This window comes from Orcinus orca, chromosome 1, assembly GCF_937001465.1.
Source record: "Orcinus orca chromosome 1, mOrcOrc1.1, whole genome shotgun sequence".
In the NCBI taxonomy this organism is placed as follows: domain Eukaryota; kingdom Metazoa; phylum Chordata; class Mammalia; order Artiodactyla; family Delphinidae; genus Orcinus; species Orcinus orca.
This window is the reverse complement of record NC_064559.1, coordinates 3,287,028-3,303,922: the sequence shown is the minus strand read 5'-3', so window position 1 is coordinate 3,303,922 and position 16,895 is coordinate 3,287,028. Positions and strand designations below refer to the sequence as shown.

Sequence of the window (16,895 nt, the reverse complement as noted above, 5' to 3'; positions counted from 1 at the left end):
GTGATTGAAGGACAGGCTGGGTTCTATTGTAATGGTTGCCATTCGGAGTGTTTGCCCTCCCTCTCTCACAGGGCTATTTGACAACGTCTGAAGACATTTTTTGATTGTTACAACTAGGGATGGGGTGCTACTGACATCTGGTGGGTAGAGGCCAGAGATGCCACTAAACATTCTGCAATGCACAGGATAGCCTGCCCCACCCCCGGCCTCACACACATACACATATACAGAACAAATGTCAAGGTTGAGAAACCCTGTTCTAGAATGACACTCAGGTTTCTAATTTCAAAACTCAGCAGATGTTGGTGCTATTTACCAAAACAGGGGCAAATGAATAAGGACCATAATTCTTGGGGAAAACAAACCATTCAATCTTGGTCATATTAAGTTTGATATTCATATGAGAGATCCAAATAGCTTAGCTGTTTTAAATTCATACCAACTAGTGCAAGATAGGTGTCTCGTTCTAAATGCCACTGGATGAGGATGATAAGACTTTCCTTTCCTGGGATGATTTTAATCCTATTGGGTAATTGACAAGAAGATTTAAGAACAATATGGTACAGATGAAATCCTGCAACGTACTTGGTATCATTTTTGAGGTAAACAACTATTCTATTAGAAATGTTCTCTCTAGTTCTTAGCTTCCTGCCTATGGTGAGAGGTAGACATTATTGTCCTGTATTTATAAGGGAATATGAATGTATGCCAGTATTAGCAGTCTGATCAAAGTTCAGATTACATTTCTCCCTTCTCAGCCTTTCAGTTTAGTCCCTGTCATAAAGGTAATTTATCTAGCAGTACTTAGTTTTGATCAAATCTAATATATATACATATACATATAAACTATACTATAGTACATTATAGTATAATTATAATATAAAATATTATAAAACATATATCTATATGTCTATAATATATATATATATATGTTCTCTCTCTCTAAATATATATATATGTATGTGTGTGTGTGTATACAAACATATATACTACAGAAGAAGGAAATTTTCAGTGTGGCTTTGTAATTGCAAGCTTGTAAATGTAAGCAAGGTTAACTTGTTAATTTAGCACACCTTTAAGGCATACTTCCTGGCTTCAGACCCTGGGCTAACCCTGGGGTTACAAAACCTTCAAAACACTCACAGTTCAATGCAGGAAAGAATGGGCAGGTATTTAATACTCACATGTATATAAATTTCTGCAGCTTAAGATTAGTAGATATATTCCTTGTGATGTCAATAAAATGTGTCAAAAGTTCTAAGGATGGCTTTGCTTAGGGAAAGTTTGGAAGTTTTTATGAAGAAGTGATATTTGATTTGGGTCTTGAAAAATGAGCAAGAGCTTATAGGCACAAAAATGGGAGGAAATGCACTACACATTGCAGGGATGACACGTGCAAAATCAGAGTCGTTAAGAGTTTGCCATGCTTGGAAATGCTGAGAGATTCATGTTAGGGCAGAGGTGCATGAAGGGAACTTCCAGGAGCTGAAGCTGGAAAGGTAGGTTAAGGGATGACTGTGAATAGACCTGGATGCCAAGTTAATGTATATGGAATTTAAGGGTGAGCTAATAAGCCAGGAATGTGGCAATTCAAAACAGATTTTTAAAGGAAAATCTCCCTGCAGAAGTATACAGAAAGGAATAACTCTTGGCAAGAAGACCATTATATCAAGAGGCTGCTATAATAACCCAAGAGTGAAATACCAAAAAATAGTCAAAATTTATACCAAGACACCTGACTTAGGAGACTAGGTAGATGATGTCTCTGCTAGAAGACTGAGAGACAACACAGGCAAAGCTCAAGAAAAAAAGAGGCAAAGAAAGAATTACAAGAGGAAAAAGTAAGAAGAGAGTGGTGTGATGAGAGACACTGAAGGAGAACATTTCTAGAAACAGTGGCAGCTGTTAATCTAGTAAAATGGCCAAGTAAGCTGGAAAATATAAACAAGTTATTGAATTTGGCAGGTGAATACCTAGGTAAAAAGCATTTTTTCAGCAAAGTGATGAGGGAAGCCAGACTTGAGTTGATTGAAAACAAAGTGGTGACACTATGGGGAAATTTAGTGGAGAAGCAAAGGAAAGACATACAGCTTAAAAGGAAAAGAAAGTCAAGGTCAGGACCATGGTTATAATTTTAGTTTTAATTTTAGTTTTAGAATTTTAGTTTTAGAAGACAAAGCCAGTGGAAAAGGAGGTTTTGCAGTTGTTGCAGCAAGGTGATAGCTCTGGAGGGGAAGAAGGCTGGAAGAAAGTGGAAGAAAGGACAGGTGCTGCTTCAGGTAATTTGGAAGTGGAAGAAAGGGAATTTGAGAGAATCCTTGCCTTTTGGCTTTGCTTTCACTTATGGTGTTGGAAGCTTGACTGAATGGAGGTGAGTTCCTGTAGAGGATTCAGAAAAAGTGGCAAGGGTTTGGAAAATCAGTTATACAGAGAGTTAAAACAAACTGACTAGGGAAAAATGAAAGCTTATTGAGTAGTTTAGAAAGCCCAGCCAAATTCTCTGTCATCTAACAAAAGCATATCTGAAAGGTCTGAATCAGCTGTAACACTTAGGAATTGAATGACTTGAGAGATGATTTAACCGTACCTCTCATTTTTTAACAAATAAAATGGGGATATAGCAATAATAGTAGTAGTTGTCTATTAGAATTGTTATGAGAAGTAATTAAATTATATTTATTAAAGTGACTTGTAAATTCTTAAATGCTATTCAAATAATACCATTTTGGGTTTGAACACCCAAAGTCAACAGTTTCACTTATTCATGACTATACAACCTGGCATATTAAAAGGCTGGCCATGCTGACCCTTTAGCAGTTATGTGGGCCCTGCTTCTTTCCTCACAACAGCAGGATTTGTTCTGTTAGCCTTTTATTCTGCTGTTAAGCCTTGCTATTCACTGCTGTCCTCAATGCTCTGAAGCTACACACTACACCACTCCCCTTCAACCTTGACCATGGAGCTGTACTTTCAGTTCTGTGTTGGTATCTGCTGCTAATGATCCTGGCAGACAATTGTTCATTGTTTCCCTTACCTTCTCATGCTTGAAATTATTCTAGCTTAAAGACGCGGGGAGAGACCCAGAGAGTGAATCATGGTAAGGTAGAAAACTTTGCCTTACTTATAAAAGTCTTTATGATCTTGTGATCTCGTTAAGTAAAGAGATGGCAGGTGGCTCATGTGGCTTGCTAATGGTCACTATGCACTACTGAGAGTCCCAGGGCAATCAGTGAGCCATCAAATGGTAGATCCCACAGAAGAACGCTTAAATGTCATTTAATCCAACCCCCTAATTTTATACTTGAGTCAACTAACATTCAGAAAAATGAAAAGAGCTTCCTTAAGTCCACTTAGCTATTCAAGGACAGATTCAGAACGAGGACTTGAGGCCCCCCATTCAATGTCTTTGCTATTAAGCTATGTTGCTTCTCCATGATGGCTTAAAACTTTTCCCAGGTCTAATCAACGGACCCAACTGGACTGCCCTGTGATCACTGATCTTACCTTCTTTCTGGATAAAAAAGCGAGCTCTTTCATCTCTTTTCTGGGCTGCTATACGTTCAACCAATTTTTCAAACCCTCCCAAGGCTGTCCTGAAATTGCTAACCTGAAGTGCAAGGTTGAAATGTTTTTCTTCCCTGATATCCATAGGGACATAGGGAATCTTTTATTTCTGTCCAGAAATAACAATGTAAATTGCCAACTTAGAAAACTTTCCAGTTGTTACAATGTCTCCCTGTTACCTCAATTTTTGCCCTAGGTCTCATTCCTTTGATCTTAAAATCCCATACTGTGGGTAGGAATAAGAGTTGCTGCCACTAGGATGTTAGCAGGGAGAAACACTGACTTTGGTCTAATGCATTTCATACAGGCAAACATTTCAGTAAAAATCCTGACCTCATAATGTTACCAGTGTCATGCATATGGTCCTCATTGCATCATAATATATCTGTAACATCATCCTTCCTTCATAAGGAGGAGATTGAGATTTCTTTCCCCACAAATTGTGTGTGTGTGTGTGTGTGTGTGTGTATACACTGCCTAAGAGGGAAGAAAAATGGGTAAAGACCAAGTAAGGAAACTGGTGGGGATAAGTCAAAGGACAAGGGTTAGGGAGTGCAGAGAAGGCCTCATTAATAGAAAGACATCTGGGCACAGACCAGAGGGACGTAAGGTAGCAAGCCATGTGGGTAAATGGTAGAAGGGTGTTCCAAGAACAGAAGGCATAAAGTCCTGAGATCAAAGTGTGCTTCACGTATCTGAAAAACAGCAAAGAGATCATGTGACAGGGGTGATGTGGGATGGGGAAGAGAAGTGGGGAGATAAGGTCAGAGAGTCGGGGGGCAGGGAGCAGATTTGTAAGGACAGTCTATACAGTAATCCCTAATCTACTATTGAGTAGAATACTGATATGATCTGATTCACAATTGAAAAGGATTGTTTTAGCTGCTTTGTGGAGGTAAACTGAAGGAGAGAAAGAATAGAAGCAGGGAAACAAATTAGGTGGCAATTTCAATAATCCAAGTAAGAGTTAATAGTGGTTTAGATTAGGATATTAGTGATGAAGGTAGGGCTAAGATGTCAGATTGTATGAGGGTAAATATGACAGAATTTGCTGATAGATTAGATGAGAGTGTGATAGCAAGAGAAGGATCAAGAATAACTCCAGGGATTCTGGAAGGATAGAGTAGTTACTCATTTTTGGGGAGCAAGTCAGTGGGAGGAGCAGATTTTGGGGGAAGAATTAAGAGTTCAATTTGCGATGTGTTAAGTTTGAGATATCTATTAGATAAACAATTGTGGAGATTGAATACTCAGATATAAAAGTCCAGGGTTCAGGGGAGAGCTTGAGAATCATCAACATTTAGGTGGTATTCAGAGCCACTGGACTGGATGAGATCTCCTTGAAGAAGCAAAATAACTGAGGACCAAACCCTGAGCATGCCAGTGTTCAGAGGTCAGAGTGATCAGAAAGAACCACTGACAGAGACTAAGTAGGAGTGGCCAGTGAGGTAGAAGAGCCAAGAGAAAGGAGTATTTCAGAAACCAAGAGAAGAAAGTGTTTTGAAAAGGAAGGAGACATTGGAAGGACTATCAGTTTACTCAATAAAGAAATTGCATGGGAAGAAAAAAGAAGGAAGGAGAACCTGCAGGTTAAAAGGAACTTTAAAGACACACCAACTAGTCATAGTATGTGGACTGTATTTAGATCCTGACCCAACAATCAAACTGAAAAATAATTCCAACATGTCTGAGATAATTGGAAATTGGAACACTGACTAAGATATTTGATGATACTGAGAAGTTATTGTTCATTATTTTAGATGTAATGAATATATATTATATTATATTATTGTTATGTGATATATTTTAGAGTGTGAAATAAAATTCATATTTTATGGCAAGACAAGAAAAATTTAAACATAAAATATTTCTCTGCCCTTTGGCCTCCTCTCTGTCCTCTACTGTGCATTGTGTATCTGCATTATGCATTGACCAAACCTTCCCCATCAGTAGAAATACCTGAAAGAGCAACATTCTCCTAGCACCAAAAAAAACAGCCCCTTAAAAGATAATACTCCTTTTTCATCTTGTAAGGGGCCACAGTGACGCTTAGATCTGAACTGTGTAAACTGTCAATAATATGTCATTTAATGTACAGCCCTCTGTCTCAAAAAACTTCACAAGAACTGTGCCTTGATTCTAACAGGCGGAAAAGTTCTTGGAGCTTTCTCAGATGCTGTTCCTGGGTTATAATTCTCAAATTTGGCTAAAATTGAAATTTTCCATTTCTTTCATAGATTGACTATTGATTAAGTTTCATTGACAAGAGCTACATACTGAAGTATTTACAGATAAGCGTTAAAATACAAAGGAGTGGCAAACTGTGCCGAATACTGATGATAGGCTATATAAGGTGAGGACTGATGATTAACCATTGGAATGTGCATTATGGTGACCTTGAGAAACACCATCTCAGTGGAATGGTGGATCAAACAGAGGGTGGGAGGAGGGACTGTGGAAACAGCAAGTATAAATGCATATTATGGCAGTGGCTTTTGGGAACATCTTAAAAGTATAAGCTGGAGCAATTCACAATTATTGTGGCCATTTTTAGAGCTACAGGATGCAGTGGTACCTGTATTTTCTCAATTGCAAAAATGATATAACCATCAGTTTAAAGAACTTAAAAGATATCACTCATGTTCCCACCCCTCTTACAAAATTGTTGATTTTAGAATATTTCCTTCTAGGCTCAGGCCACATACTTTGATAATTGTATGCAGTTTCAATAGAATCATGCACATTATTTAAATATTAATGTATTCTTTCATAAATCTGTCTCCATGTTTCTAATATCCTTCATAAGTATATATTTTTTCTTTTCCATCTATTTTTCTCAACCAAATATTTAATTATTTTATTAATTGCTTTTTTACATATAAATGATTGTGAAGGTGATTGATATAAAAATTCAGAAGCAAGCACACATCTAGCTGTGTAAGGAAAGAAATAATATTGTCACTCTTAGAGAAAGACTCTAGTTTAAAAAAAAATAGTTGGAATGATTTCCCTGAGCTATTTGGCTTCAGCTTCTATGAGTCATATAAGATCTTGTGTGTGGAAGTCAGTGACCAAGGCCATGACATAAGGCCTATAGTTAGGTCCTCAGCTGGTCTGTGATGTGGCCCAGGCACCAGATATCTGGTAGAAATTCTGCCAGAAGCAATAGGTTGTTCTGCTTTTTCTGCTTCTGAGTTCACCCTAGTCAACTCTAGTTATCAACATAAGTAAGCGAAGGACCCCTCTGGAGTGAAATGAGAATTCTTGACTGGTGCGTGTGGCAGGGCAGACAGGAGCTTCAACATTGCATGATGCTGGCCAGCCAGGTACTGCTAAGAATCTGGGCCATGTTCACCCAGGTATTTACAAGATAAAAAAATAATACAAGAGCAGAAGATACCTTGATAACTCTCCTCTGCATGTCTGTCTCTTGAGTTACAGCCAAAACCGATGTCATATATATCAGGGCATAGCTGTCATACTGTTATTTCCCTTTGCCATCACTTTGGAAATTCCCTTATCTTTTCTCTTTTATCCTATATCTTACTTTTCCAGGGTTTATTCCCTCATTTTGGTGGCTTGCATCCAGAAATAGTTGCCTGGAAGATAAATGTTTGATACCTTACCCATCTGAAAATATTCTTAATCTTCTTTTGCATTGAATGATATTTGGGTAAGTATAGAATTCCAGGCTGGAAATTGTTTTATTTCAGTGTTTTGAAGATAACATTCCACTGTCTTTTTGCTTCTGGTGTTGCTATTAGAGGAAGTCTATTTTGATCAGATTTTGTTGCTGATTATAAGCTATTCTGATCTCTGATCCTTTGTACCTAACTTATTTTATTCCCGACCCCCCCACCTCAGGAAACCTATAAATGCTCTCTTTGTCCCCATTGTACCAAAATTTCACTATAATGGGTACTGCTGTGGAGAATATATGTATATATAGATACAGATATATATAGATAGAGATATAGCTAGAGATAGATATACATTAATCATAACTTCACTAACCAGTTCCTTTAAGAAATTGAATGATTATTCTTCTATAACTCCTTTGTCACCCAAACTCTGCTTTATAGAGCAAGATTATAAATGAGATTCCATTTTTTAGAAAATACTAATTAATTATTTATTTGGCTTCATCGGGTCTTAGTTGCAGTAGGCAGGATCTTTAGTTGCAGCACACAAACTCTTAGTTGTGGCATGTGGGATCTAGTTCCCTGACCAGGGATCGAACCCGGACCCCCTGCATTAGGATCACAGAGTCTTAGCCACTGGACCACCAGGGAAGTCCCAAGATTCCATTTTAAAACAAATGTATGTATTTGGGGGGAGGGGAATGTGGACAGGTACCCAATTTTCATTAAACTGATCCCTACATCTCACACATCTGAGAAGTTGTATGCACAAAGAGAATTGACATTCAGAACTTGAAGGTATGCCAGATTTTCTTTTTTGAAAAAGTTCAATATCATTCACTAACTTATGTTTCCTAAGGCCAGAAATTGTTCAGATATATTTGGCCAGATTTTCTTCAAGGCTTTTTCTGCTTCTCACTAGGAATCACAGTTCAGACATGTCAGGGAAGGATTAGTTCCAGCCCTTGGAAGGAGATTACTCAGTTGAGTAAGGGTCAAAGAGTCCTCTTAGCTGACATGTGCATGACACAGAAGGCTAAGTGTTATCAGTGAATCTGAGCAAGAGTGGCAGATAAAAACTGTCTCCATTCACACCCTCATACTTTGTAAAAGATTTTTTTTGGAATATGAGGGTTGTGATGATTTAATGCTCCAGAGTGGGAAGGTATTAAAATGGCCTTCTTTCTGTCTTGCCAGAGGCTCCACTTGAGGAATCCCCCCATTCTAGAAAAAGTGCTATACAGCCCATGTAGGAGGATGGGCTGAGAAGTGGAGGCACTGAGAAACCGATTCTTCACAGATGAGTCTATTCTCACCTTCAAAATACTTAAGAGGAGGCAGGTTCATTAAGAGGTTGAGGAGACCCTTGGTGAGCACTTTAGAGAAAAATTTTAGAGTAGTTAAGTGGCCATAACTTTTATCCACTTCTTTCTACCCAACTGGCACTGAAGGGGACAGTCTGTGGCCAGTTCTCCAACAGCAGGCCACATCCAGGATTTGGTAGGGCAAGGATGCATACATATTTCCAGAGGGCCGGATGCAAGACTCTGAGTAGAAGAGCCAAGCTGTGTCATCTTAGCACTGCCTGTAGGGTCTAAGGGCCCCTAACCAGGATCTGAGAGGTAGACCCAAGGAGCCAACTGACAGAGGCATTGTCCCTGTTGAGGGAATTGTGGGAGAAATATCTCCAGTGACCTCAGTCCTCTAGAGATCCCACAAATCACCCCAGGAGAGAAAAACACAGCATTAAAAATCTGCTATAATCAGAGGGCACCAACATCAGATGACAACTTTATCAATCAAGGAAGATTTTTCCTCAAAATCTCAGAGAGGGGCCCAGAGCAGCATCTAAAGGTAGTGGTCAAGGAAACAGGAGAAGCTAAGTTTGTTGTTTCCTCAACCCCCATCCCCAGAAGTTCTCCAGGCTACAGCAGGCTCTGTTTTGGAGGGTTGACAGATGAGTTTTCCAAGAGTTTTAACATTTCATTATTACAATGTTCTGGACTTTATATTACTTGAAAGTGAGCAGAAAGGCTTTGAGAACTGATAAAATGTCAACGAAGGGCAGTGAAGAATAAGTGGAAAGAATATATCTGAAATGAGTACTGCCAGAGACAGTAAAGTTACTTTTTGCTTGCACTATACTGAGTCCAGCTCACTCAGTAAATCGGTTACATTTGCAGACACTGTACTTCTCCTACTTTGAGAGAGTGAGATGCAGGCATAATTGGCATAAGCTTTTTATTGTACTAAAATACACATCACATAAAATTTACCATTTCAACCATTTTAAGTGTACAGTTCAGTGGCATTAAGTAATTCACGATTTTGTGCAACCATCACCACTATCCATTTCCAGAAGTTTTGCATCATCCCAAACTGAAGGTCTGTACCCATTAACCGCTAACTCCCCATTCCTCCCTCCCCTCAGCCTCTGGTGACTACTATTCTACTCTCTGTCACTGAATTTGCCTATTCTAGGTACCCCGTAGAAGAGGAATCTGTAATATTTGTCATTTTGTGTCTAGCTTATTTCACTTAGCATAATGTTTTCAAGGTTCATCTATGATGTAGCATGTATTAGAATTTCATTTATTTCTATGACTGAATAATATTCCATTGTATGTACATAACACATTTTGTTTATCCATTTATCTGTTGATGGACATTTGGTCTAGTTCCACCTTTTGGTTATTGTGAATACTACTGCTATGAACACTGGTGTACAAATACATGTTTCTGTCCCTGTTTTCAATTCTTTTGGCTATACGTCTAGGAGCAGAATTGCTGGATCATATGAAAAATCTGTGTTTAACATTTTGAGGAACACCGAGCTGTTTCCACAGTGGCTGCACCATTTTACATTCTCACCAGCGGCACAGCAGTGTTCTAACTTCTCCACATCCTTGTCAACACTTTTTAGTTTCTTTGTTGTTGTTGTTTTTATTTTTTGATAATAGTCATCCTAGTGGGTGTGTGGTTTTGATTTGCATTTCCCTAATAACTAAAGATCATCTGTTCAAGTGCTTATCAGCCGTTTGTATGTGTATCTTTGTAGAAATATCTATTCAAGTCCTTTGACGATTTTTGAATTGGGGATGTTTGGCTTTTTGTTGTTGTGTTGTATGAGTTATGTGTTCTGGATATTAATCCCTTATCAGATATATTATTTGAAAATATTTTCTCCTATTTTGTGTGTTGTCTTTTTACTCTCTTGATAGTGTACAAACGTTTTTCATTTTGATGAACAAAAGTACAATTTATTTTTTCTTTTGCTGCCTATGCCTTTGGTGTCATATCCAAGAAATCATTGCTGAACCTAATGTCATGAAGATGTTTTGTTTCTTCTAAGAATTCTATAGTTATAGCGTTTAAGTTTAGCTCTTTGAGTCAATTTATGTATCTGGTATAAGGTAAGGTTCTAACTTCATTTTTTGCATGTGGATATCCAGTTTTCCCAGCACCATTTATTGAAATGTCCTTTCCCCACTGAGTAGTCTTGGCATCCTTGTTGAAATCTCTATTCATTACATAGTCTGTCCTTATGCCAGTACTGCACTTGCTTTTTAAGTTGTAGTATTTTTGGCATTATCCTACGATTACATAATTCTGAAAATGAATAGAAACATATATCATTCCTGACAAAGTGAATAGTATTTGTAGTATCATTACCCGTTTCTGTCGAGTATAATAAATAACCTTAACAGTTCATTGTATTATAAAAATAAATCTATCAAAATTCTTAAACATTTGCCAGAAGCCTCTTATTCCCTTTTTTCGCCTTCATTGATATTATTCCTCTTGCTTAGGCATTGCCCTGGACTTTACTCTAAAGCCAAAGTCCTTTTACTAAAATAGCCAAGAACCTGCATTATCTGGCCAATCACTGCTCACCTACTTCTCTGCCCTTATTTCATAATTCTCATTCCACTCCAGCCACATTGGTTTCTTTGTTTTTCCTCCAATATGCCAAGCACAGTCCCACCCCATTACATCTACCCTGTACCTGCAGTACTCAGTGAGGCTATCTGTAACCACACTGTACAAAATAACAACCTCTCCCCTCCCTCCGAAATACGCTTTCTCTGCTTTACTTTTCTTTATGTCACATTTCACAACACTACATATGTACTTATTTGATAATCATCTGTTCTCCTAACACCACCAGGATGTAAGCTTTGTGAGAGCAGGGACTCAGCACCAATGAATGAATGAATGAATGCTTTAGGAAAGAATATGAGTCCTCCTTCATTCATTCAACTAATATTTATTGAGACCTTACTGTGGACTAGTCAGTAAATGCCATAGACATTAAACAAACAGAACTTGTTAAATGGTTGCATAAATCTAAAACACAAAATTAAATGAGTTTTTTAAAGAAGTGGGTAAGTCAGTCTCACAGACAAATCCAGACTGGAAGCCTTAGTGACAAATCAAGATTTTAAGGACGGAGCACACTGCCCCTCAGCTATTGCTCAATGCACCCTGACGATCAGATTTTACCCCCCAAGGAACTTGTAATGGAGGTTCACTGAGGCTAGTCATTCTCTACCGATCTTTTGAATGGAGATGGGAGGAGGCACACACCTTCGTGGAGGGCCATTACTTTGCCCTTGCACAGACCCTGTGCTAGCCAGCAGTGCCCAGGAAAGGCTGCAGGTCTGGCTAGGGACTGCATCCCCTCGGGCCCTTTTGGGGCCTGTGCAGAGGCAGCAGCGCAGCCCTGCAAAGACTGATCAGTTCACGGACCTGTGCTTGACTTGCCCTCTGTTTTCACTGTGTAAAAGGCCAGAGGAAATGTGCTGCTTCAAGTATAGCACCACCTCTGCACCTGCTAGATATGGTCTGGAGCTTGAGGGCACAGCCTGGGGGGTCGCCACAGTGAGGGCCTTAGCGACAGGGTGTATCCACTGCTACTTCAGGGAGGACATGAAGGACAATATGGTCAGGCCTGGGGTGTGGCCTGGGTTTGCATTAAGTGTGCGACTCCGTTTGGCAGCGGGTCGTAACAGCTTCCTGGGGAGGGAGAAGCCAAGGACGGTGTAAACCCCTCATGAGCACGTGGTGGGCCAGGAGCCCATAAATGTTCCTGAATGAGTCGGTGGGTGGTGAACGCCAAGAGGGCTTCCAGCTGGGTGGGGGAAGCTGCGGAGTGAGGAATCACGGTGGTTGATGTGCCTCCCGTCTCTCACTGACTGGGCGGGTGGGGCCGGGGTACCGGAAGGGGGCGAGGGAAGAGGAACCTGGAGAGCAGGGACTGCGCTGCCTGCGAGAAGGGGCGGGGCTACAAGGCGCGTCGCGGCGGGACTACAATGGCGGGAAGGGGCGGGGTTACGAGGCGCGCCGGGGGCGGGGAAGGGGCCCCGAGCGGCATCTAGCTGCCCGCGCATTGGCCGGAGTGGGTGACGGATACCTCAGAGCGCTCTGCGCCCCACCCAGAACCTAGCGCGCCGGCGCCCGGCTTGCACGCGGCAAGGCACTGCGGCGGCGGCGGAGCCGGCTGGGAGGGCGGCGAGGGGCTGTGGCCTGGGCAGCCGAGGCTTACGCAGCCTGTCAGCCAGGGCGCCTACGAGCTCCTGGTGCTTCTGCTCGGCTCCGTGGGACTGCTGGGCGTCGGCAGCAGCCTGCTGGTGCTCGTCCTCTACCTCAAGTTCCCGCGGCTCCGCAGCCCCGCCCGCCTCTTCCTGCTTCACGTCGGCCTCGGCAACCTGCTACCCTCCGTCCTCCGGGCCGCGCTAGCTTTCGCGTTCCGCCCGCGGGGCGGCGTGGTGGGGGGCGCCACGAACTGCGTGTGGGACGGCTTCGGCAACAGCCTGTGGGGTGAGTGGTCGGGGTAGACCTCCCGCTCCTGCGGCCTCCTGCCCCCGGCCCCGCCCCCTCCCGCTCCTGGACCCCAACCTCGCGGCGGTGCTCCCCTGACTTCACCTCCCCCTACCTCTATTCTTCTGATCTCACCTCCTCCCTTGTGACCTCGCCTTCCCCCTGATCTCACCCGCTTCCCCCCACCTCTGCATCTTCCCCGCCGACCTCTTCTCCTCCAGCACTCGCTGATCTCCCTCCCTCCCTGTGCTCACCAGGCCTCACGCCAACCCAAACCCCAGCCTGTCTGCAGCCCCATCTCCCCTGTGCCCACCTTCTCCATACCCCTTTCTGGCCGCTGTGCAGCTCATCTCGCTTCTCTGCTTTCATCTCCTAATTTAATTCGACAGGGCACGAGACAATGGCTTTTACACTTTGAGGAAAGAAATGAGGGGCTGTGGAGTTAAGAGATTCAAGGAAGAAAGTGTTTGATTTGTGAAAGTTGGAGAGGGTGATGAGGAAAGATCTATTTCCTATATTACTTCCCTAAAGTGAGAGGTAGAAACCTAACGTAGTAGTAATGTGTAAATTCTTTGAAAAATTTGCCCATTAGCAGTTGTAAACCTTTGACTGCTTCCTAGGAAGTGAGATCGTTTTATTCAGGTCCTCAGAATGCAAATTGGCATGTGTCCTATTAGCTATTTTTACTATTAGCTATTTTACTATACTCCTTATAGTTTCCAGCACACCAAAATCTAAGGTGAGTTTGCAGATGGCCCAGAGAATCCCAACTCAGATGAACAAATAATTAGCTGTGCAGCCAGTAGATTTCATTAAAGTAGAACTTGATTGTGAATACAATACTCTTAACCCATATGGAAGATTTAAGTCTCACTGAGACTTGACATTTTGAAGGATGAACCACCCAGTGTGTCATTGAAGATGTGATTTTTCTAAGATTAGGAAAGTATTCTTTTGTGTGTGCTCCAGAATTCATTTGTACAAAGATTTGAAATAGAAATATATATTTCTCAGGTCTTAAATTTCCTTTTAAAAAAAAAGAATCCTGAAATCCATTGATAATTTATTACTGCCTTTATCTTGGCAGGTTTATGAGAATAAAATCTTTGTAGTGTTATCAAAAGTATTTTCTTATTCACCAACCTTCTATGTGGTGACAAATCCAAATATTATATTTGTTATGATTCTTCTTTTATATTTTGAGGGAAACAAGAAAATGCAATAGAGATCATAATTTTATTTATTTGATTGTCTCAATGATTATAATATTCTAATACTACCTAGCCCTTCCCCAATAACCCCTTATCTGAGAACTTCATTTATACAAAGATTTGAAACTTGGGAGGGGTTTGTAGGTGTGTAAAGGTGGTGATATAGATCACACTATAGATTACACTCTTTGTATTAATTTAAAATACCTAACAGGCAATGTTTCAGGCAGGGCTAAGCTTTAAAGAGGGCAATTCAAGCCAAGCCCTAAAGTGTCATCAGTAGCAGAAATTGGGTCACAGACATTAAAGTTCTTATCTTTAAAAAGTGTTTTTTCTGTGCTGGGAAATTCAGCTTCTATCCTGACTCGGTGCCTGGGAATTTGAAAACAGGGGTATATTGAGTTTTTTTATTAGTACCAGCATTCCCCTTCTTCCTCATCCCTTCTATCTTGTGGCCCCACCCTGCTGTGTCTCCTTGTCTCTTCCATCCTTTTTCCTCCCTCATCATCCCTGCTTAGGTCTCACCCCAATCAGAAGGGATTTTCTAAGACTGCTAGAAATGTTCACCACACAGTATTTTGCCTGACTACTGCTCTTTCTCTGGGCATTTCTTTAGTGCTTTCAACAATGACTTTAACCTGTTTTTAAGTTAGAGGTGGAAACTCTGGGGCAAGAGGTTCTGAGTCTTGTTTAAGCCCTGGGAGACAAGTCAATAGTGGGTTATGGTGGAGCTGAAAAAAATCTTAGCAAAGATTAAGAATTTCTTTGCCTGGGGTAAATTCAAAAGACTGTGCTTCTAGGTAAGAGTTAAAGATGAAAAGAGGGAGGATGCTTCCCTCATTGTTATCCCTGAGGAAGAACTAACCAACCATGGAGTATACTGAAGGGGCAGAACATTTTAAAATACCAAAAGTGGCTGCTTGCTCCAGAGGCTTCTGGAGAGGCTGCCTCATCAAGTGGAAAGACCACTGGTTTGATGGTGTGAGAGTGGGTCCCACTCTTGATCCTGTGGCTACCCATCGTGTGGACTTTCCCAGTCACTTAATTTCTCCAGCCATCAGTTTTCTCATCTTTTTTACAGGGTAGTTGAGCTAAATGTGTTAAGGTTGTCCTGTCCTGCTTTGTATTACGAGGACTCCTTTGATACCTATAGGTTAGAAGGTGCCTGGTTTTAGCACTTATAGCTTATATCCCCTCCCTTACTCCCAGCCCTCAGCTGTATCCCCTTCTAAAATGAGAATAAGTACATACTATGGTTACACTTCTTCACATACCCTCATGGGTTCTGTCTTCCTCTGCACACCCTGCTGGAAGAAAGCAGAATAAGTAACTCAAACATACTCACATACTTATGTGAGTAGGCCTGGCAGCCACTTCATTCTGTGCTCAGTTTCTTGTTTCTGAGGGAATGTTGAAAGCAAGTGAATCCCTGATATTCTTGAGGCAGAGGCTTTGACTAGACAGGACTATTAAGATTGCCATCTCAAACTGAGCAGTCAGTTCAGTGAATTAGTCAATTTAATCTAAGTTCCAATTGAACAGCTTGTTTTACAGATGTCTAGGATAATTAGTCATCTTAGCCTAGGCGGACCCAATATGCACTGATCAGTAAGTATAGTGGTAGGAAAAATTAGAGCTCAAGAAACTCACTCTTACTGTGCAGTGATGAATGACAGAAAGGCCACCTAGCATGTGTGTGTGATGCTTTAGCCTAAAGACTTCCAGGTGAGTATGCCTTTCAGCCCTTTGGCTGTTGCACCTCTGGCCATACCTACCACCACACAGGTGTTCTGCACATGGAGTATAATCAGGATGCTGCTGGACAGGAGAGACTTTCTTCACTACCACCTCCTACCCCTTCAAAAACAAGAACAACAAAAAACATGTTAACCTTGGCAGAGGGTGTTTGGACAGCCCTTTATCTTGGAAGACAGAGATTCAGGGTCTCAGAGCTAGAGTCTCGCAAAATGCAAGTCACCCTATGTTGACTTGGGTTTTAGAAATAGGTGTTATTTTATGTTAAGATATTTTAACATATGGACCCAGGACTTTTCCTTTTTAACTTATACCTAAAAAACACACCTGTGCGTATGTACATTCATATAAGGATTTCTTATAAAAATATTTTCCCTTCAGTAGACCAATTCTTTCATATACCTAAATATTTTAAAATGCTAGTTGTATTATTGAATTAATCCTTTTTTAATAATCTGAATAGCTAATTCAGTTGAAATAGTCTCATGCTGCTCCCATAAGATTCAAGTGGTAGGTGGGACATGGAAAAATCTTCTATTCATCTGTCCTAGAAGCATGCACAGACTGTATTGACACAGAAGTATGCATAATCATGACAGTGTGCACATTGTATATAGTCTGTTTCCATAAACACAGTGGAACCACATGTTACTTGCAATTTAATCTCACAGTTGTATATCATTTATTCAGATATTTAAAAGCAAAAATTATAGAAGTGTATTATGTTAATTCTTTATTTTTGTGGGATGTTATTTTATCCATTCTTCATTGTTGAATTACATGATTTGGAGGAGTCTGTATCTTTTGTTCATTTTCAGGAAATTAGAAAAGATGTGAGAAAGCATTTAATGACTTGCTTTAGTAGAGGCTTATGTCCTAAAAATAAGTTGGGCTCCATTGGATT

General features: G+C 40.8%; 2 protein-coding genes across 3 annotated transcripts in view; one reads left to right on the top strand and one right to left on the bottom strand.

The window, feature by feature from the left end:
- WDR64 (WD repeat domain 64) overlaps nt 1-3,819 on the bottom strand; it is a 150,160-nt gene extending 146,341 nt beyond the window's left edge. For both annotated transcript variants that reach the window (XM_033412389.2, XM_004283489.2), the window contains exon 1: nt 3,505-3,819. In XM_033412389.2, coding sequence (XP_033268280.1) covers nt 3,505-3,649 — 145 coding nt within the window. In that variant the 5' untranslated portion in view covers nt 3,650-3,819. The remainder of the gene's footprint in view (nt 1-3,504) is intronic.
- An 8,558-nt stretch (nt 3,820-12,377) lies between these two features.
- OPN3 (opsin 3) overlaps nt 12,378-16,895 on the top strand; it is a 59,071-nt gene continuing 54,553 nt past the window's right edge. The window contains 2 exon segments of the mRNA XM_004283495.3: nt 12,378-12,603; nt 12,645-13,025. Of these exon segments, the coding sequence (XP_004283543.1) occupies nt 12,378-12,603; nt 12,645-13,025 (607 nt within the window).